The following is a 24,482-nucleotide window of genomic DNA, read 5'->3' on the forward strand; positions in this document are numbered from 1 at the left end:
TAGACAAATGGTACGACCTGGCCTGGACGTCTCAACAACACCCTGATGCAACCTCAATGACCTGACTGTAATTCTTAATTCTGAATAATTTGCACTACTAAAAAAAGGTGTTTAAGCTAAATGACCCTAATAGCTGATGTGATAGTATACACTGTTGTCTTTCTTTACAGTACCCTTGAAGTGCTATAAACTTCAAAGGTTAACACTAATAGAACAGAGTGTTTTCTCCCAACAAACCATCGCCTCTGTATGTGCTAGTTATGGTAATAAAGTAACTGTAGATGCAAATTTCTCTCTCCTGTGATTCTGTTAAAAGGCTAGCCTCGTTTTCTATTGTTTGCCTAAACAAGCATTGCTGGGTTGGGCTATCCTGCTGCTTAGGTTTATAAATAGTTTATTGTAGGCCTCACGGCAGTTCCTCCAGCAATGTACAGGATCGTTAAATCAGTCTTCAGCACATCCCTCAGGTCCGTTCTTTATTTTTTATGTGTTTCGCATTTGGTCAGCTATCGTTAAAGCTCTACTTTTCACACTGCCAATTCGGTGCAGGCTGTACAGGTAGTGGTGAAGTATAAGCTGTTCTCCACCCCACCTCTCTGCATCCATACCCTAAATCCTTTCTATGTCTCTCTCTCTTCCTCTCTCTCTCTGCTGCAGTAGGCTCATGACAGATGGAGCGGTACATGACAAAACAACCTAATTAAGAGAGTGGTGCACCTCGAAATTCCCACAAGTGGAAACCCTCTCCAGTACCTTGACTGATGATTGAAAGAAGAAAAACATGTTTGAATTTGCATCATCTATCTTCGTCCTCAAATTGCTAGGGTTGGGGTTTTATTACTACCTGGAAGCCCTTACAAAAGAGTGTGTTTAAAATTGTCTATTAAAATACATGGTTTCTATTAAGCATCACAGACAAACGCAGAATGACAACACGAAAAACTATGAAATATAATGAGTTGCACGGCTGAATACATTTTGACATAGATCAAAAAAATGTCACATTATTAGACCTGCACATGCCTAAGATATATTGCTTGTTCAGAAGCAGCTTGAAAAAAAATTGCAGTGCCCTGGTGTTTTAGTTAATGAATTAAACAGCTGCTTACTTTGACTTCACTAGATTTAATATACACCTTCGTCTTTACCACTGAATATGAGTGAACCCGTTATGCTTCCACAAATGTTACGTCTTGCTGCTTTTCATGAACTTGCATTACATTAAGTTGGATATGTCTGTACGGAATGGACTTTTGGTCAGACAAACAATCATGTCTCTTTGGCTCTGTAATATATATATATATATATATATATATATATATATATATATATATATTTATATATATATATTTATATATATATATATATATATATATATATATATATATATATATATTTATATATATATATTTATATATTTATATATATATATATATATATATATATTAATAAGTTGCAGTCCTACATGAGTGTGCAAACATTTTTAAGTTTTATTCAGAATACTTGGTATGCCATATTCTTACAAGTGATTGGTGTGAAACATCCCATCTGGAGCTGCTCTGCTGTGCAGCTATAATATAAATATATCACTATAATAGGCATTTTACAGAATTTTAATGGCGATGCCAATAGTCATCAGCCCATAAGCTTTAAATAGGTCTGGGTTTTCCTCACGGCAATATTCAGACACATATAAAACCGTCTGGAAGACACTTTACACCCAAACACCTATTTTCACAGTTTATATTTATTGGGCTGGCTGTCTTTTCTTTAAAGGGAAAAACAACTGTAGTGTAGGGGAGAACGGGGTAATTTGTCACATGGGTTGGATGTCACATTCGTTATATCTCGCCACCAGAGCGCGCTAGCTCTGAAATGTTGATATAAAAAAGGTCCAGAATTGGGATCAGAGGTCACATACATAGACTTCCTTGGAGTTAGACTGCTGCATTTCAGGTGAGAGGATGTTTTGTGTTTTTCATGTCAAATTCAAAATATTTTGCTTCTCAGTATTTTTCCTCTAGGCTTTTACACAATGGGTTTATAACAAAACACTTGTTACCCTCAGAAAGTGTGAAGGGTAAACTATAGTTTAGATTGTGGTTAGCAAGCTAATTAGTTGTCAGATGGTTGTTGGCCTTGATGCTAGCAAGAAATTCAAGTTGGGGTTGGTCGTCAAATTTTTTGGGGGGTTGGTTGTCACATGTTATCTCAAGGCTGCAGCCAGAAAAGGAACCCAATAACGAAAGAAATTGTCAAGCTGTATCCTCACTGACACCCCAGAGAAGGAAAGAATAGAGCAGGAAAAGGCAGCTAGCAAGCAAAAGAAAAAAGGGCAACAAAATCAAAACAACCCAGTGCATCCCAAACTAGACCAGCTGCCAAGGCTACAGAACGTTATGTAGGCCTATTTGTCAACTTGACAATGCAATTAAACATTCAAATTTGGTTCTGCCTCCTTGCCTTCTTTTTAAGATTTTTCCCATTAAGATAACATTGTGACAAACAACCCCATAGTGTGTGACAACCGACCCCTTGATGGGGTTGGTTGTCACAATGTGTCAGAGTGTCTTTGATGGTAAATTACTTCTTCATTACAATAAGTTGGAAAAAAAGAGAGACACACATTTCTAGCCAACACCTTAAGCTTCAATTTAATGTAGGAATGGCTATTGACAGATGTTTTGGTGATGAGCAATTCTCACTAGAGTAAAAAGTGTGCCTACTTACCCCGTTCTCCCCTACACACAGTGTATTTTACTCTCACCACAGTAATATCTAAAATATTATAAGGACATTTCCATGAAATGCAGCGATAATCTTATATTTAAATATGTATTATGTCCTTAACTTTAAAGAGGACATATGATACTTTTTGACTTTTATGACCTATAAACCTTGTTATAATGATTTATAGTCATGTTTAACCATACTAGCTTATCAAATAATGACGTACATGCATTTAAACGTATTCCCTGCTGACTGTCTGGGGTGGCTGTGCAGAGCACTAAACACTAGGGCAGCCGGTCGAGCAATCACGTGTTCAAATCGGTTCAGAATTTCCGGATATTCTTGTCGTCACGAAAGCGGATGTTTCCATGTATAGTAATGCTGCTCAGGCAAGCTCCGGCCATGCCCCCACCTTCCTGCTCTCAAATCTCTCCGCGCGCTGCTGAAAGTGTTCCGGAAGGAAGGTAACCAATCACAACGGAGTGGGGTTTGCAGGAGGGGGGGGGGAGGGGTCGGAGAAGCACAAAGCCGAGTGTGGAGCAGACTGCTGTGCTCGCTCAGATGAGAGGAAGAGTTTCCCGAAAACCTACATGGTTTTTTGTGATGCGATTCGTGTCAGTTTGCTCTATAGCAGTTTTTAACAAGAAATTAAGACCAGAAAAGTAGTATAATAGGAGATCTTTAAGCAATGGTCGAAAATGCCAGTGTCAAATAAAACTACTTTCTTATAGTGAAGAAAAAACAATATAAACTATAGAAGATTAAAATGTACTTCTCTAGAATTAACCACTAAGCAATTGTTGTTGAGCCATTTAGAAAAGGTATACGGGAACCACTACAAAAACACAACTTTGCCAATTATTGTCAAGCTGATACAATGTTGTCAAATTATTTTACAATATAATAAAACAATCAGAAAAACCTATGAATATTATAGAAATCCCTTTATTAGGGTGTTAAAGTATGATAATGACAGCAATAATTGTTTCAGTGTCATTTTATGTCTACAATGTGGGAAGACTGAGGGATTTTGCTGACGCACGCTAAAAGCTGTCAGTCATCGTCAGTGATAATGTTGCTGCTAGAATTAATGTGAAAGGGTTTCAGGGATTTCTTCAATGAAGTACTTGTGCTGCTATAAAGGCCAATGTGTGACAGAGTTGATATTGTGTTTTTATGCGGTTGTGCATGATAGGACAAACTGCAAGATATACGTCACCCACCACACATCTTATGTCAAGGTGTATATTGTAAGAGAGTTATTTTTTTATTTATGTGGTTGCATCTATAAGGATATTTTTAGAAAGAAACATGTTTTACATTTCATGTTGTTTCCTCACACTAAACAAATCATCAAGTACCACAATGCCTGACTGTGCAGAAATATTTTACACCACCTTTAATGGAATAATTAGAGATCAATTGCATAATGTATTGCATGAGGGAAACAATACAGTTGAAGTAAATAGTATTAATTACAGACTAAATAGCACTTTTTTACACATTAAAAAATACCCTGTATTACATGTATACAGGTTATTAAAGTACATTATCTGTTTGTATCTTACTGCATTTTTGATGCAAAAGTAATTCTGTTTCCCAAATTACATTTTTAATGTGTCTTGTCTGGTGGTGTTTTTCTGAAAGTGTTGTTGTTGCCACAGTAAAACTTATCCCTGAATTTGATGGTAACATCTTAGCTATTTAGCCATTCTAACCATAATAAATGTTTTTTTCTATAACATCCTGAAAGCCATAACGTTTTTTTTTTCTTTTTTCCCCAAACTAGGAATGTTCGACACGGACCAATACGAGTAAAATCGGGAAAATGTACTTAATGGAATAAATTTCACCATGCTGACAAGGGCCCAAAGTAACACCGCTATGCTTGTTTTGCCCAACCAATAATCCAAACTTCAAATTTATTTAAAAATGAATTACTAAAAATAAATCTTCACACTTGAGAAGCTTGAATCATTACATTTTGTAAACCATTTTCAAAATAGTTCAAAATGTTCAAGCAACTAATTGATTTATCAACTAATCATTTCAGCTGTACTTGTATATACTATTGGGTTGTATAATATACAAAACAAGATAATATTTCACAAGATTTACATGCAAAAACCTCAGTATTTAAAGTGACAAGTAACTAAAGACAAATGGTAACGGAAGTATACAGTGGTGTGAAAAGAAAATACTGTTTTAAAATACTTGAGTAAATGTACATAGGTACATATGCAGTATTGTCCGTATGATCATAAATGTCAGAACAATATGTTGAGGTGTATGCTTTGTTGGCAAAGGCTAGGACATCCCACTCAACTCAAGAAGGCGTTACGGATGTCTCAATATTCAAACTCAAAGTGAGACATCTGCTGCAGCTTCATACTGTACATATGAGCAGTTTCCATGGAGATGTGTCAACATTTGCTGAGGACATAAAGGAGGACAGGCAAACCTAAGCCTCCTACACCTAGGATTGAGTTTTTCAGCAGTGATATATTTTGGTACATTGTCAGTAAGGCCGGAAAGGTTTGGATTAGTACTTGGTGACATGAGGCAGACTGAATTTCGAGGGGATTATACCATTTATGGTCATTTCACATGGCTGACTTGATGTAAGTGTACCTTATCAGTCCATCATGAGATCATTGGTGGGTTAATTTCAGACCCAAGTTTATCATTTTTCTCCTGCTTAGAATGTTCTACTATGCAACTAAAAGTACAATACTCATACAGATCCTTAAGGCCCAGACACAACGGCCCGATAATCGGCATCATAGAGTCTGGAGGGGGCGGGGACACAAATCTGTTTGGTGTGTGCCGTGAAATCGGTCGTCGTAGATGTCGTCAGGCTTCTTTTGAGCCCAGCGGGCAGTCTTTCAGTTGGAGCAGTTTGATTTGTGGAGGGCTAGCGAATCAGTGAAGCCCGGAAGTGAGGCGGGTAGCACAAATAGCTAACAACAGTTAGCCATTGTTTTAATGTGTTTGTTTGTTTCGTTCAGCGAGTACTCACATGCATCAACCCTTGTTGACTGCTCGACACCATGCTCGACACTCTCTGCTAAAAATGGTGCTCTTTATGGTCCATAAATATAAATACGTATTTCTATCTATGTTTATGGTCTAAAGAGCCGTTCCATCATTTCTGGCTTCCGTATTTTTTCGGGCCACAATACAGATTAGCGCCGCCTGCTGTTATGGAGACATTACGTCCCGCGCAAGCGCAGAGCGTACGGAAAGTCAGCAGTCGGTTTGGTGTGTTCTTTGCACTTTTTTGGCCACGACGGGAAGACTGGAGCTGCCTGAATCGGCAAACTCCATTTTCGGGTAGTCGGACTGGTGTGTCCTGGCCTTTACATGTATTCAGAGATGCACATAAACACTAAGGGGATCTTATGTTACAGCTAGCTAGCACTTTATCTTTGGTGTTAAATCAATGCAGTGTGGGAGGTTTTACAGGCTGCTGCACAGTGAGCAGTGATGGATTATGAGCTCCCTATTTGGAGTTTCCTTCCACTGAAGGGCAAAGAGAAGAGACTAAGGCTGTGTCCGGGGTATGTGGCATCACTACAGCATCAGCTAGTGTCTGCCTGCAGAGAGCAGCAGCAGTGGGAGGAAGTGGGTGGATTTATCAAAAGGTGATATGCAGCCTCTGCCGCAAAGCTACATCCAATTGAACATGATTTTGTCTAGGGTCTAACACTCTTTCCATTTATATAATTTTCACTGCTGTCCCTGTGTGTATGAGCAAACACACGTTGCCATTAAAAAAAGTCTCCTTCCTGCTGTATCTGCAGTACTGCAAGAGTGATTATCCTTTTATTAACAGTAAGATGTTTTGGTTATTCGATTTCAGTAAATATTAATTTAGCTACTTACTTTTACCATTTGCTATATCACAATATGAATCAAATGATTGCCAGGATTTACCAACCTTTGCATTGCTCATCTAGCACTGTAGATAATGCAACCTTCTCTGGTTGTTTGGAATAAACAGCTGGGCAGTTCAGGTTACACGAAACACTAGTTTTTACCACATATTGTCCACATATTTTCCAACATTTGAGTGTTCACAGCTGAACTGTATTATACAATAGTTATTCAAATGATTTAAATTGGGGCACACTTTCTGACAGTCTGTCTAAAAAAGCATTTTGGCTGTTTTGCTTGAAAAGTGATAAAAGTATTTGTGCAAAGATATCAAAAAAGCTTGGCCAGTCGAGGTGTGTTCATGCAGTATCCAAGTTTCTAGCAGAGTTCTCCAGCCAGGATACAGGTTTTCCCCAAAACAGGATATGGTTTTATCATAGATAAGATATCTGATCCGATCACAACCAGGATACTGTGCATGTAAACACTTGCTACATGTCATTACTGTTGGGATTTCTTTTTTAAGGGTATTTGTTTGGCATTTTTATGCTTTATTGATAGTGTAGAGACAGAGTTGAAGTGGGGCAGAGAGGGGAGTGACATGCAGAGAACGACCGCGGGCTGGAATCGAACCCGGGTCCGCTGCTGGCCGAGGCCCATGGGGGGGACGCCCTACCAACTGAGCTAAGGGCGCCCCCACTGTTGTGATTTTTAGTTCCTATTCAAATCTAGAAACCAAGTCAAAGGCAACTTCATTTTCTATTTAAGTTTAAAAGATAGTATATAACTACTTGTCTAAGACACTCATTAGTTTGTCTTGAGTTTTCTCACACTTTCCATAGACTTTAAATTGACTGTAGGTTTAAATGTCAGTGACTGACTGTATCAATGCACAGGCAACCTGTCCAAACGTGTCTGCCTGCCTCCCATAAAGTGCATGCTGAGATAGGAACCTGTGACTCTGAATAGCAACTAGTGGACAAAGAAAATTAATGAATACTACTACTTTGTCAAAAGAACTAAAGTGGGTCTAAATGTTTTCAGGATATATTTTTGGTAGGTTTCTTTAGCCGTGGGCAGGCCATCTCCGGCATATCTATTTATGGCAAAAGGTAGACCAAATAATAGGCTGTGAAAAGTACCCATTTAACACTTGAGTAAGACCTTAAATGGCTTTTGGCAAACCGCAGTTACTCTGGGCTTGTAAAGGTAGTTTATGTTAAACTGTATGGTTCCCTTTTCCATTGTTGTAAATTATTTTACTCTGTTGAGGTGGTTGGCAGGTGAACCTAAAGCTCCTTTCATATTTTAATTTCAGTTTGGTTTATAACCAGTTGTAGTTGTCTCTAAATAAGCCATCAGTGGTAACACTTGCAGTTCAGACATCAGTGATTCTTGAAAAGTGACAGAGTTGACAAGTATATCTCATGGATTTGACATATCTGAGGGTGGTGACAAAAACCCAGATGTAGCCATTTTAACCATGAAATACATAGAATAATCAATTACAGTGATTTTATAACAGCATATTATTGGTTGAGCGTTAATTCAAGATTTACATTACAGTTTTTGAATCAGACTTGCTCTAACAGACTCACACCAAATCGCCTCATTGTGTATAGCATCCTGTACGTTTTTAAGAATACTCCATGACAAAAGAAGATTGCGAGAGTTTCCATAAATACAGTATTAGAAAAACTAAACCCTATTTCTATATTTAATATAATAATAATAACTTGAAAACCACCCAAATATGATGCCTTCACATTGAATGTCAACTCTGTCATTAAGGTGCGAACACACTGCACTCCGCGCGAATGAGCGGCCGGCGCAGGAGTTGAGAATATTGAAGTTTTCACGCCGCGATAGCCAATCAGCGTTGAGCTCCTCCCGACGTCACTCACTTCGGGAAGACGGACAGAGGAAATTAAGATGGATGAAAACATAATAGTCACAGTTTGCTCCCTTAAGTTCTGTGAATAGCCTATGTGTCTGTTGCCTGCTGTGTACAGCTATCAGTTTTGCTATATGAACCAAGTTAGCACCGGTTAGCTTGGGTAAAGCACCATCAGCACAGCAGACTGGTCCCCTCAGCACCGGTTAGCACCAGCATATCCCCAGAGTAGAGAAGGCTACTCTGGTTGGGCGGCGGGTGGCGGACACAATATGACCCAATATGATCACACGGCGCGGAACCTGCAATTCGCGCGGCCAACTGCAGTGTGTTCACACCTTTAGCCTGTCACCACCGTCGGACAGAAAATCTGCTGGAGTGTTGACATATTTAACGTTTCTTAAACAAAACAAATGGAGTTTATCTAATAGCCATTTGGTTTTCTGTTGATGTTAGGTGCTAGTATGAACTACTTCAGGAAAATAAAATCGAAACATTTCAAATAACTTCTTCAGAAATTGTAAGTCTGTGTTAACATGTCATGGTTGTGATGCAGGACATTCAAGATTTGGAATGTAAAATATTCTAAAACTACAACACTTCTCAGAGCCTGTCTGACTCTAATGCACTCTGCAGAAATAGAATGTGAAAAGAAGTCCTTCATAGTGATAGCTGCCCCTCATTTTGCCTGATTTTATTAGATTTTAATGAATTGTCTGACGGTGTTGACAAAAGGCGTCCCACCACCCAACCTTATAAAACATGAATGTGTTGTAGAAAAACAATTGTTATTGATATGAGAGATTATTTAGTGTTGCTTTTGATGAAAAAAGCTATTTTTAATCATTAAAGTACATTTTTAATAGGTTTTATTGAATATGAATGATTGAACCCTTCTCTGTGGACACTGTTTTGGACGTCGTGAGAAGATAACAAGTGTCATAAATTTGATCCCTTTAATCCCTAATAACATCTAGAATTTAAAATATTTTTATTTTCAATCATAAATTCAGTTACTATTGAAGACGGCCTTTTGTCCCGGTTCTCAAGAATCACTGATATACTAAAACCTTGGCCAGTGCTTCATCTGGGAAAAGTTTGGTTTATACCCAATACATAATCAACACGAAATTACATCGCATTATTCGGTATTACCAAGACTTTTAGAAATTGAGGTTGATAAAATCCGGCAGTCTTTTTTTGGCATGGATTTGGAATGGTATTCATATCAGCTCCAAGCTTGTTTTTCATTATAAATGTAAACCTTTATCTAACAAATCTGTAACTCACCTGAGTTGATGATGGTTTGTTTTTCTAATTTGACACCTGAGGTCACTAGAAGACAGCTCCAGTGAGTAATAGCTATTGATTGAATAATGGCAGTTTTGCGCTACGGTGATCGATACATTATCTCAAGGAAGTTATCTTTCAACAGTGTGATTCATGCTCTACAGTTTGGCTGCCTGTTGCTCATGTTCTTCAATGTGGCATCTTCAGTGTGGAGGAGGAAGGCCTAATTTATTCCAAGTTATGCAACCATCTTGGGAAATGCCGGCCAGGCGCTGTCTCCAGCATAGCGGCAGGATTTCAACTTAGCAGGCAGCAGCACACTGGTTTCCCAAAGAGCAAAGCAGGCAGAGAGGCTTTCCCTTCGGTCTCTCTTTTTCTCCTCTGCGCTAGCCTTAATCTCTCTCCCTCGGTGTGTGGCATCCTTGTCAGAAAACAAAAAGTTTTACATGCTGCATCAGGTGCTGACAGAAGCACATTTAAGGCAGAGAGGAAAAATCCTGTTGATCATGCACCACAATAGCTGTTGCATAAGATATGACACAGGAAAGCTCTCATTAATGTTTTATGGAGTTGCCTTGAAGCGCCACAAGGGGGTATTTGCATTTTTAGAACCTCTTGTCCTTAAATATTGAATACAATTAAAAACCAATCAGAACTAAAAACATTTCTATTAAGTAAGCCAGCCAAAGAACATACACACATATATATATATATCAAATCAAATTCTAAAGCACTTACATCAACTAAACTTTACATAATCATTCTTAGCACTATTCTGAAGGTTATTACAGAAGGATTTATTCATATGTTGTTCATTGTCTGATTTATGAGACATTTTCCTCTTCAAAACATGCCGAAAAATGCATTTTTAAGACCTGTACATTGTATATTTTGATTTATAAAATGAAAAAAAGGCTGTATCCCAAATCTGTTCTGTTTGGACATTAATATGTTGTTATACTGCCAGCAGTGTATCCAGAATCAGCCCTATGTCACAGCAATTGTTTTAACCTGTTTGTTGAGCCTGCTGGAATCCCCTGCCTTAATGTCACCTACCCCTCACCTCTTCAACACATCCCTACAACAATCTGTGGTCCCGACATGCTTCAAGAGAACCACCATTGTTCCTGTGGCCAAGAAATCAAAAGCCCTCTGCTTAAATGACTACCGCTCCGTAGCTCTTACATCGGTTATCATGAAGTGCTTCGAGCGGATAGTCAAAACCCACATCACCTTTTCTCTGCCTGACACCCTGGACCCTCTACAGTTCGCCTACAGGCCAAACAGGTCTACTGACGACGCCATCGCCCTCACCCTCCACACTGCCCTCTCCCACCTGGACCAGGGGAGCACTTATGTGAGAATGCTTTTTATTGACTATAGCTCAGCATTCAATACTATAGTGCCCTCTAACCTCATCACCAAGCTCATGGACCTGGGACTGAACACAGCCCTATGCAGCTGGATTCTGGATTTCCTGACGGGCAGACCCCAGGCTGTGAGGATAGGCAAAAACACCTCCTCCACTCTGACTCTCAGTGCTGGAGCACCGCAGGGCTGAGTGCTCAGTCCTCTCCTCTACTCACTGTTTACGCACGACTGTGTGGCCACACACAGCTCAAATAAAATAATTAAGTTCGCTGACGACACCACAGTCATCGGCTTAATCTCCAACAATGACGAGACAGCCTACAGGGAGGAGGTGAGGGCCTTGTCAACATGGTGCCATGACAACAACCTCCACCTCAACGTCACCAAAACAAAGGAACTCATAGTGGACTATAGGAAGCTGCAGGGAGGAGAGCATGCCCCCATCCACATAGATGGGGCTGCAGTAGAGAGAGTCAGCAGCTTCAGGTTCCTTGGAGTACACATCACTGAGGACCTGTCCTGGGGCCTCATTTATAAAGCTTGCGGCGAACAAAAACCTTGCGTAGACGGGAAGAAATTTGCGGGAAAATGTGCGGTGGCAAACGTTGGTATTTATAAAGACATTATTTGCGGGGAAGTGTGCGTATTCCTACGCCAACCTTCGACCATGCGTAGAGCTACCGCAAGGTTTTCCTGACTCGGGGAATCAGCGACACTCAATGGCAACACCACGAAATAAAGCTCAGTCATCAGAAAAACACAGACAAATTATGCTTGGCACCCAATATATTTAGTCAATAAAATATATAAGCTTACCTATAGTTGTGAATATATGGCTACTGTAGTCTATGGCATGCAGTTGTGATGTAGGTTGAATTACTTATCAAGTAGCCTAGGTCTACATGCTTTGGTTATATTTTATAAGTTGAATCTTATAGCGCTACTTTATAATAATATCCTATACGTCGGGAGGTGTTTCCGTGAGTGGCCAGCGGGAGAGCAAATTTTAAGGTGTGTAAAAAGTAGTTTTGTACAAAGTTAAGCCCAACAGATATTAATTAAAACTGTAATTTCGTTAGATAAAATCATGTTATGAATTTAGCAAATCATTACACACATCTCTTTCCCATAACAATTCACCCTGGAAGATATAACTATAATCTGACGAATTGACTATAGGCATTATTTCACTTGTCACACCATATTTTATATAGGCCTACATATAGGACTACAGGTAGGCCTACGCTAATACGTGATATTTCATACAGTACAAAGTTGGGCGAAACTGCTTTACAAAGACTAGGCTACAACGACTGTGCCAATCATGATATGTGATAAGCGCGCGGGTGTGTATGTGTGTGTGCCAGTTTCTTCAGCACATGCACAACGTCACAGGCTTTCTTCCTTCACAGTCGCTTTCTTTGCGGCCGCGTTGCCTCCCTTTTTTCCTCATGTCAGTCAAAATTCCGTGCTTATTAAGTGCGTCATCATATTCAGGAGCTATTTAGCATTCGCCATGTATGGTAGATTGTGGGATGAAACTGGGAGGTGAAGTGGGAGGACACGGGGTGGAGATCGTCTGCGCACAATTCACCGCAGGTGGGTATTTATAAAGGGAAGATTGCGTGCAACTGTGCGCCGCACAGTTTTATAAATCTGAATTTTTTTTTGCGCAGCACATTTTTGGCTTTCTGCGGACGCAATGTTTTAGGATGGTTTCTACGCACACCGTTATAAATGAGGCCCCTGGTCACACCACACTGACAGTGTTTTCAAGGCAGCAAGACAGCGGCTCTTCTTCCTCCGCAGACTGAGAAGGTTCGGTATGGGCTCCAGAATACTCTGCAACTTTTACCGATGCACCATCGAGAGCATCCTGACCGGCTGTATCACCAGCTGGTATGGAAACTGCAACGACCGCAACCGCAAAGCTCTGCAGAGGGTCGGGAAAACCGCACAGCACATCACCAGGTCTGATCTGCCATCCATACAGGACCTCTACACCCGAAGATGTTGGAGAAAAGCACAGAGCATTCTCAAGGACCACAGCCACCCTAGCCAGGAACTGTTCACTCTGCTATCGTCAGGCAGACGGTATCGGAGCATCAAAACCAGAACCACCAGGTTCAAGAACAGCTTTTTTTCGAGCAGCACAAGAATGTTGAACAAGAATGTTGAACTCCACAAGCCCCTTAACTACTGTCTGTCTGTATACACATATACACACTGTACATATATTTTAGGTTTATTTGAACTAAACTTTGGTTCTTATTGCACTGTACGTTGTTACTCTTTTTACTCTTATCTTCTATACTATTTTTAAAAATTGTATTGTTGCATTATTGAGGAGAGCTTGGAACACAAAAATTTCATTGCCAGCTATGACTGCTTGCCTGTTATGTTGTGCATTTGATGAATAAACTAACTTGAACTTGAACTTGAACCCCACATACAGACAACAGTGCAATGGCCACCATGTATTAGTAGGAGTTACAGAGTGATCTCTTGTGAATATTGTATGACACAAGCCTCCTCGGGCAGACAGTCAGTGCTTGTTTGTGTTGTAATACCAGACCAAGTTGTTATACAATATGAACTTCCATGACGTGACTGTACCACCTTCAAATCCTCAGACTACTGGAGTTGTCATTGGCGTCCTGCTCTATTTGGAAACCCTTAACTGGCTACTTCATTTCACTGTACATTTAATGTTCAATAGTTTAAAATGGCTTGATATGAATGTTGAGTTCAAACACTTTGTGTTGCGAATGTTGCACATTTTCTAAAAAGCAAAGAACTACAGGGAAATAGTTTCCTTAACTTGGGGATAAATCAGCTCCCAGAGGATAAAATAGTTAAGGATATTGGCAGTCAGAACGTTCTTAGGTAAAAGCATCAATCAATATGCCAATTTACAACCTTAAGATGATCTCAAAATGCTGCAGTTAAAAATAGTATAGGTATCCTTTGTATGCATTTTGCCTTTAGTTTTGAGTTTTTGGACAACACAGCTGTTAAGATATTTTGGATTTGCTCACCTTCTGCTATATTAAGTCACATTAAGTTCACTGTGTTCTTTGCATTCACCATGTGAACAAAAAGGCAAACTTGACATACAATTTAAATGCACAAATACAACCAAACTAGTGATCGTTTTCTCAAATGTTGGTATAATTAAGCTCAATATTGAATTTGTTAATCTGTTTTTTTAAAGTATAACAATCATTGCTCTGGTTCAATCAATACCATATAGTGTATGTTATATAAAGATGAAGTTCCATTTTAGCAACAGCACCCCTGAGTAGCTGGATGTATTTGTAAGGAGGGACAATGGACAAAGTAATATAGTAAATAATTACACTGCAGACATACTCTGTATATGTGTAATGATTGACTCATATAGTGAAATGTTCAAGGACCTTGTTGGTAGTTTATTTTCTTCCTTCTGTCTCCGTTTGGAAAATGATCCTTGTCAAATTGTATCTACTTGAAATTAACAAGTTGATAGCTAAATAGACCAATCTAGATTGAAAGATTAGACTCTTAACAGCTGATTATTGTGTATTGTGTGGAATTGTCCGAAAGAATAATAATAAATAATAAATAAATAAATTATGGAGTAATCAAACCACCTAAAGAAGGTATATGTTATCAGAATGCTGTGGTTATTGTAGGGAGAAAATGCTACTCTGTGGGAGCAAACATGTCATGTATCTGAACTGTTTTTCGGGTTCCGTAATATTCATGTTGCCATATAGCGACACATGATTGCTGAATTTGATAACAACTGGTGTAGGCATGTAAAGTGAGCAACAATATACTTTACATGTTGCGTCGCGCTGCCAGTAAAGTTGGGTTGGGCCTTCCCCTTCCTTTTACCCGGACAGTTCGCAATGAAACGGGCCATGGAGTCACGGGCCAACAAATTGTTCTTTTCACAAACTGATATTCACTACAAAGGGAGGTCATGTGAGTCTGGGTATCCCTCTGAGGAAAATTTAAATTCGGAAAGCCATATTATTGACACATATTTAAATTCATCATCCATTTGAACTGTACGCAACAAAACATCGTGAATGATTTACCAAACCCAGTGGCCCACATGGCGAATATTTCTGCAGTGGCTGTACTATGCTACATTCTGTATGTTCCTTCCTTTTTTTATTTATTATTTTTTTTACGCTGGGATCCTCCCCAAACAACCTTGAAAATCCTATTACAGTGCCTGGGTTTTTCAGCAGCAGTTGCCATGACAACTGTGCATCTTATTTCGGGCTCCTTTGAAAATGGTGTGTGTGATCAGTCATCCCAAATGTTATGTAAGACGATGTGCACTGTTCCAGACTGGGGTTTCCTGCTGCAGAGAACTTAAAGTAATTAATTACAGGGGAATGGCAGACTCTCAAGGCGCTTTAACAGTATCTACCGGTTTGACAAATTTAAGATGAAAAAGGGTTGTGCAATAATGGCTCAGTTTAATAGATTTACAGGACAAAATGGAATGTATATAAGGGAACAGCCTCAATGTGTGTGTGCATTTCTAGCACATATTATTTTTTTAAATGTTATGTTGATGATTAAAAATGTTGTATATGCATGTATTGTTTCAACAAAATATAGAAAATCTAATGGGTGCCAGAGAAGGTTTCACCATTAAGGGCAAAATAATTTGAGATCATTCCAAAATTGTTTAAAAAGCTACTTAATTCTCCCAGAAGAAAAATGTTATACCTTTAAGTTAAATGCATCAATCTGGTGCACATTGACAGCAACATTTAAGAGAATACATTTGATGTAAACAACTGTGTCCTAGGTGTCCTGCATAGTATTTTCTGGAATAATTTCATGTGACACTGGGTCATGTGAACTGGAAGCTATTGAAGAAAAAACACATGGCCATCACTGATTAGCGTCTATTGAAAATCCAAAGTAATACTTACCTTACAGTGGAATTTAACGTTATTTATACTTAGATTGAGATAACAATTGACTCACCATTCTGTTCTATTATGATCATTACTATTTCAGTCAACTCTTTCCTGTCTCTCTTGTCAAGAATCTCTTAACTGGCAATCAATGTGCCACGATTAATACTATTCATCATTCATGTTCACAACAGTCTCACTGATAATATGGCTACAGTATTGTCTTCATGTAATCTACTGTTATTTCCTTCCCCAAATAACATAGAAATGAAAATCATCTGTAGACATCTGAAAACAAAATTGTGTGCAAAAGATATTCAATCCAATAATCAAGTCATCAGCAGGAAGGAGATAATTAGTACTTTGTCATTTATAATTATAATTTATACACCAGAAGTAAATACCCTTTCATTGAGCTTAAAAAACCTCCAATATGTTGTGTCAACAAATGTTTATTGTTGGATGAATGCAAAGAATATCCCCTGGGAGTATTTATATTCTCGCTTGTAATTGTAAGGAAAACCAAAATAGCAATTTTAACTTTTGTGCATTTGGAATGGACTCAAGATTGTTCAGACCTATCACTCTGTAACTAGCTTGTGTCTTATTTCATTATTTTCAACTTTCTTTCTTTATTTCTTTCCCTCTTTTTTCTGAAACAGACCAGAAGTTTTCTCCTTGGTCCCCGTCTCGAAAGTTCAATGAAGGCAGACGCCTCCCTCCTGCCAGGAACATGAAGGGCTTATCGGGCAGCCGCTCCCAGCACCAGATCCCTTTATCCTATGGCATGGACTATGACCCCCGCGTCCATGACCTCCATGCGCACCATGGCTCTGACCCACGGCACTCTTCCTACCTGCTCAGTCCCACAGAGAGCTGCCCCATGGACTTCCACCACCGCTACTCCCCACGTAGCTCCATCCACTCGGACTGTATGATGATGCCCCCTGTCATGATGACCCAAGCCGCTCCGTCTGACCACATCTCCAGCAGCACCTTCCCCAGAATGCACTATAGCTCTCAGTATTATGACTCAGCCACACGGGATGACTGCGCTGCCATAACAGCCTCTGCCACCTCACCGGCTGTCGCTGCTGCTGCAGCCGCGGCAGCCGCCTCCTCCCATCTCGCTGGCACCAAAAGCAACCGCCTTCCTGCTAACCTACTAGACCAGTTTGAGAAACAACTGCCACTACACCGCGATGGCTTCCACACGTTACAGTACCAGCGCACTTCCACCACCACTGAGCAACGCAGCGAGAGTCCTGGCCGCATCAGACACCTTGTTCATTCTGTCCAAAAGCTCTTCACCAAGTCCCACTCCCTTGAGGGATCATCCAAAATGAATGGTACAAAAGGTGATATGGTAGGAGGTGGCGGAGCAGGAGGTTATCACCATCATGGCCAACACTCTGTCAAACATGGTAGCAAGAGGAGCAAGAGCAAAGAACGAAAGCACCGCTCTGGCGGCTGGTGGAGTTCTGATGACAACCTGGATAGTGACAGCACCTACCGCACACCCAGCATCATGTCCCGGCACCACGGGGAACATGTCAGCCACTGCTACCCAGACTCCATGCACAGTCACCACTTTGGAGACCTGTCACTCAAGACCTCTAAGAGTAACAATGATGTCAAATGCTCGGCCTGTGAGAGCATGGCCATGGCACCCGAGGGCAAATTCATGAAGAGGAGCTCCTGGTCAACACTGACTGTCAGCCAAGCCAAGGAGGCATACAGGAAATCATCGCTTAATCTAGAGAAACCCATGATGCACATGGACCTCAAGCCTTCATCGCGGACATGTCACTACCTGCAGGTGAGTCGTACTATACTTCATTTATTTTTTCAAAGCGATAGAAATTGAACAAAATAGAAAAGAATAAATTGGGAATATTAAAGTTGCACTCTTTAACATTACCATCTATTTTATTGTCTGTTAAGTTCCTATCAATCAAATAGTGAGTTTAAACAACGGTGATTGAGCATATGACCCACTGATGAAAGCCCTTATATTTGTTTCTTTGCCCAGTTATAATGTACTATCGGAGGGGCGACCTCATATTTGCTGGGCTGCAGCGGTGCGTTCTTTTACTCAGGACATGGGAGCTTCAGACTCATTAGTACAGTAGTTCAGACCTGTGTGCATTCCAGTAAATCCGTTAGTTATTTTATTTTGTTTTTAAGTGTTATATACAGTCAATGGTTTGTATAAGACATGGTCCTAGGTCCCACATTTTCAAAACTGATAAAAAGGTCATTCTGCACACTGTGTGTGCTGCCATTTCAGAAGTTCCCGATTTTCCTCATACAATCTAACGCAGCAGGCATGCCTGGGTGAATGTCACTGTGCCGACAGCGTAGCGAAACAGAATCTCTCTATCTGTACTTCTCATAACTTCTGGATCACAATGTTGGATAAGAACACACAGAGAAACCGTTCTCCAGGTAAGAACTGACAATATTTTGACTTCAAACAGTCAATAATGTTCGGATTTTAAATAAACTCTGGTCGCTAAGCGCCTGCAAAGACATTTACGGCCACTAGAAACAACATCTTAAAGGCCTACTTCACCGGTTTGAATATGAAGGTGTATTGAATTCTGAGATCCTATGTAGTATAAATGTGCGAAAAAAATTGAAATCGGTTCATCCTAGCCTGAGAAAAGGCAGAAAGAGTGTTTTTTTTAACCCTATATTTCTCTTTCTCGTGACATCACAGAAAGAGAAATATAGGGTTAAAAAAAAAACTTACTTTGTAAATATTACTGTGATGTCTTTTACTGTGACATCACAGTAATATTTACAAAGTATGTTTTTTTTTAACCGGCAGATTACAGCTTTAGGAATTAAAACATTTATTAAAGAGTTTTATCTTAAATTGTGTGTAAAATTAGTGTTTGAAGTAACTTATATTTGATGTTTACTTGTGCTAGTGTTACTGCCATTATAAGTCTCCATTAATAAACACTTAAATATTTCAAATTACATTGAGATTTTTGACAATGCAACCGTAACATGTAGAAATGGTGCTGTTCTGTTCAACATTTTAAATAGAGCACACAGAGGCTTTGATTCTTGTAATGGGGGAATATCCATAATCTTAAAAGGGTCTAAAAATAAACTAAATTAAAAACTGTATTTTGAGGCAAATTTTAGCGGTAGGTTGTCAATATCCACTCATCCCATATGCAGGTCCTTCTTAGTAAAATGCAGTAATCAATCCTAGGAGGAAGGCCTTTGGATTTCACCTCTCTTTCTCTCCTGAGGGCAATTACATTCCAGTGTAAGGGGCCAATATACGTATCTAACCAGGAAACTGCTTTGTGTAGTCACCTCAGAGAGCTATTGTCTATTAAGATGCAGAGATCAATTGAGTAATTCAACTTAAATGTGGAAGACACATGGAATAAAGCGCTGTTTAAGCTTGACTGCATCATAGAAACCACATAAGTTTGGTGTCTTAATGAAAAATATATGGTTCAGCCAGGGCGGATGTAGGAGGTTGCATTATAAGCACAGTATTACATGTTAAGCAACTTTTTAGGCCTCTGTCTTTGCTATCGAACTGACACATTAAGATACTGTACTACTTTAACCACAGGTAATGGCTTCAAAAGCACAATAAAAAGCCAAGTGTTTGAAGTTTGCGGCTATTTTCGATTAAATGTCTTTCATTTTGAATATTCAGCACACCAAAGGTGAATTTAAATAAAAAGGGCCATCAGGCCTTCACAACATCCTTAGGGGCTAGCTTTAGTTTGTGGTTTGGAACTGTGCCTCACAAGAACACTTTTCTCGAAGGAGAAAAATTTACCTGGATTCCCATACCAGACCATTATGAAATGGCCCACTGCTTGTAATGTGGATGTGAAGAGCTGAAGTGACTGGCCATTATTAAAGCTCTCCCCTAAAGATGATATATGGCCTCTACAAATATTGCATTCATCCTTCTCTAGCCCTTTTTCCAAATTGTGCCTTGTTATGGATGTGCTTGTACCTCAAAACTAAATTCATAGATGCATTTTATTTATTTTTTAATGTTTAACCTTTATATACACACAAACAGGTAAATCTCATTGAGACCGGAGACTCTTTTTCAAGGGAGACCATGTTCCCATTTACACGTTACCATTCACACACACATACACCGATAGCAGGCTAATATCGACATTCACACATTTGCACCCAATTCCAGGAAGATTGCATTAACGAGTATGCATAACAGAGTAACACGCAACCACCGCATAAAATCTGCCCAAAACAAAAGACAAAAACTGCAGTTGTTTGTGCAAGGGGACAGAAAGACTCTCACTGGCATTTGACAAGCTTACATATATGTTCATATGCAGAGACCATAACAGCTGCCATATGGGCAAATTCTGCACTGAGCCTGTCCACAAAGAACCTTATTCAGTGGAATAAGTGAGGGGAGATTTGTTCAAATGCATAGTGGTCAGCACACTGTGTGCCTATTGGATTTTATCTGTTTGATGTTCCTGGGTCCTTTTGGTGTGTGTTTACTTGTGATGAGGAGGGCAGGTCTGCATTGGGCAAATTGTTGACTTAATCTTGTTTCAGCAGGTGTCAAGGCTAGCCTCCTAAACTCAAAATAACTGTTGTAGGGTAAAACAAATGCCTCATTTCCACAGAGCAGTACAGTTTGGTACAGCAGGACACAGTTTAGCCCGCATATAAATTCCATGAAGAGGAAGAATGCGAAACAGTAAACCAGTAAAATTCACTCCTGCTGAGGTGATTACACAGCGTTTATCTTTAGCATGGAAATGTTGATTCTGTCAACCAACCAACAGACTACAGTGTGCAGCTCCATCCTTTTAGGACCCTTTGGGCCCGCTTGGTACCCCCAAAAGAGGGTGAATAAAAGCATAAAAATGCCAAAAAAATATCTTAAAAAAAAAAAAAAAGAAACGGAAAAAAGGAAATGCTTATGATTGATTACTGACTTGTTAACCAGAGCCCGGGCCGATCAATGACCGTGCATTAGGAAGAAAAACATTATTTTACTTTATTGGTGTCTTTAAGCCTGATTAATTTAGTTTCAGACAATTGCTGGATTTTACTCCATTCATTTGGGAAAGGATAAATGTATTCATGGCAGAGCAGTCCCTGACCATTTTACTGAATGGTCTTTAAAGAAAGACAGGAGCATGCCAGTTAACTTTCATGTTACCTTCCAAAGTGAAGCATGGTTAGAAAGCAGTCCCTTCTTTTTTAAGCAAAAGCCCACAAAGATGTGTCCTAATGTCACAATACTAAGCAATCTGAAAGACTATCAATTATTTTCTTATTCGGCTGTTGCATGGTGTTCAGTGCTGAGGCAGTGAGCCATGCTCTTGAAAATAAGTTTATTTGTTTTGATTTCAAAAGGAGAGTTCTGGTAGCATATGGTCTAAATGCTTCAGAACCCGTTTCATCTTGACAACAAAACCATTTGGTGAATACATCTGAGTAAAATATATACCGAAGGTGGAAAGCAATGGGTGTTATTATTAGCATCCTTAAATCATTCTATGTTTTGCCACGTTCCATAAACACATTGTATCTATCTGTAGACCATTGCACAAGGGTATCAGACACTACTTTCTGTCAGTGCAGTTCAGTGATTGTGGCAGAAAAATAGCTATGATTGGGAAAAGTAAATAACTAAATAACAGGCAGATCATTAGGGACAGCCCTGCGCCTGGGGTTGTCATTTTAAGATCTAAGGCTGTCCTGACCACATGGACAGCTGTAACAGACACTGACACAGTGCCTGTGTAGGACTTATTACATAATCGAATAGTGTCTGTGAGAGGCATTGATTTAGATTTTGTGAATAATTTGTAAATCCAATATTAATATCAGTTTAATATTGGTAAAATCATGTGCATTTAAACATTATATTCAATACAAAAATCAACAATATTAGGCCCAGTTTCAATTTCTGTTATCCGCCATTTCTAGTGGCCGTAAGTGTTATTGCAGGCACTTCTGTTTCCTTCAAAACCGAAAATTTACTGTATGATGTCAGTCAGTATACAGTATGCAGTTCTTACATGCGGAATGCTTTCTCTGTGTGTTCTGATCCAACATTGTGACCCAGAAGTTATGAGAAGTGCAGACAGAGAGCGTTTGTATCGCTACTGCTGTTGGCACTCGACTGCAAAACACTCGCCCAGACATGCCTGCTGTGTACAATTGCACGTAGAAAATCGGGAACTTCAGACACGGCTGCACAGCGTACAGAGACCTTTTCATACATTTTGAAAATGTGGGACCGATGACCATGTCTTATATAAACCATAGACTGTATAAAAGAAGAAAAAATAAATTAAAAAAACTAACAGATGTACTGGAAAGCACACAGGTCTGAACTTTAGTACTACTGAGTCTGAAGCTCCCATGTCCTGAGTAAAGAACGCACTACTGCAGCGCGGTTATAGTGCAACCCCTCCGATAGTAAAACAGGGCAAAGCAGCAAATAAAAGAGCTTTCATCAGTGGGTCATATGCTCAATCACCATTGTTTTACACTCACTATTTGATAGAAAGGAACTTAACAGACAGTTAACTAGATACAAATCTTACGGAGTACAACATTAAGAGTCAGACTGTATGCACTCAACCATGGTATCACATTAAAATGTTATTAAAACCTACTGGTTGTCAGTACATGTCATGAGCCTTGATACATAGACGTTTGTAGCAGAACACCACACAGTGTACAGTAGTTAGCACACAGTCACCTAATCACTTTGTCAATCCAGATGCTCTACTGTTTACTGTTAACAGTTATTAGACTAAAACAAGAAATGCTAAACTATAGATGTTCATCATTTATTGTATGATGTATGTCACACATGTCTGATATGAATCCTTTGGCTGTCAGTCAATGCTGATGTAATAGCGCATGTGTTTTTTGTATTAATAGTGATGCTACGCCTTTATTGACAATCTGCTGTTATAAAGTCAAAGCTTGAGGCCTCAGGGGGAGGATTGGTAGCATTTGATATGCAAGCATAAAAATGCACACGCTGCATCACCATCAGGAGTGAGGGGCAAATTATATTCATATATATATATATATATATATATAATATTACAATTTTATTTTTTTACTTATTTTAGTGGTTTTATGTTTTTTTTTACATATGGACAAAAAAAAACAGAATAAGTAAACACATACAATACATACACAACACCCAACCCCCTCTCCCCTCCCTCACATAAACAGACAAGTAATACAGAAAAAAAGTGAAATAAATAACTAAGACAAAATGATTAAGAAAATAAGCTAAGTACACAATAAACAAAACAAAGCTAAAACAAAAACAAAACTGGGGAAAACTTCACACCTTTTGGTTCCCTAAGTGCCGCAGCACTGGGCCCCATATAGCGGGGAATTTATGGGGGTGACCTGACAGCTCATGTCGTAGCCTTTCCACATGTAGAATGCCCACCATTTCCCTCAGCCAGGTTTCAAATTGGGGGGCCAAGTCGGACTTCCACAGCCTCAGGATACATCTTTTGGCAATAACCATGCCATAAAGCATGATTATGCATGCATTGTGGTCCAATTTTTCCAGGGCTGTGGAATGTCCGAACAGGGCGGTTTCCGGATCAGGAGCTAAAGACACATTTAAAACATTAGAATACCATTGAAATACAAGACACCAAAAGTTGTAATGATTTGGACATTCCCAAAAGTGGTGAGCAAGTGTACCCTCGGCAATCTTACATATGTTACATAAAGGCGAAAGATCTGGGAAAATGTTATGCAGTTTAACCTTAGAATAGTGCAATCTAAGTGTGACCTTAAATTGAATTAACTGAAGCCTCGAGTTTATAGAGCAGGATGTTGTGCTTTTTAGTGCTCCCTCCCAGACATCGTCAGCTATTCCAATGTTTAAGTCTTTTTCTCAGGCTTGCTTTATTTTTAAAGTAGATTTGTCCTGCCTGCCAGTCTAAAAATATTCCCACAAAAGATGAAATCAGGTTTTTAGCTTCTGGTGAGCCCAGTAAAATTTTGGACAATGAATCATCTGCGGGCAGGGATTCAAAGGATGGTATATTCTGTCTGACATAATTCCTCAACTGTAGATACCTGAAGAATTGAGCTTTCGACAGTGAAAACTTTGATACTAGCTGATCAAATGAAGCAAAGTGACCATTTATATAAAGGTCCTCAACTGTTACTATTCCCTTCCGACTCCAATCTCTGAATGCTGAATCTGTGAACGATGGGGGGAAGGCATGGTTATGCCAGATTGGGGCATGTATGGTCGTGCTCGATAGTTCACAGGCCTTCCTAATTTGGTTCCAAATTCTCTGACCGTTGGACAAGGTAAATTGGTCTCCTCTAAAAGAGCCAGGCGGTCTGGGAGAAGAGAAAAG

At 39.5% G+C, this 24,482-nt stretch overlaps 1 protein-coding gene across 1 annotated transcript in view; it reads left to right on the forward strand.

The window, feature by feature from the left end:
* LOC307266215 (disks large-associated protein 2-like) overlaps positions 1-24,482 on the forward strand; it is a gene marked incomplete at both ends in the record, with an annotated part of 96,715 nt that overhangs the window by 34,842 nt on the left and 37,391 nt on the right. Inside the window, one exon of the mRNA XM_080048190.1 lies at positions 16,749-17,905. Within this exon, the coding sequence (XP_079904316.1) occupies positions 16,749-17,905 (1,157 nt within the window). The remainder of the gene's footprint in view (positions 1-16,748; positions 17,906-24,482) is intronic.

This window comes from Ammodytes marinus (assembly GCF_949987685.1).
Source record: "Ammodytes marinus genome assembly, chromosome: 19".
NCBI classification, from domain to species: domain Eukaryota; kingdom Metazoa; phylum Chordata; class Actinopteri; order Uranoscopiformes; family Ammodytidae; genus Ammodytes; species Ammodytes marinus.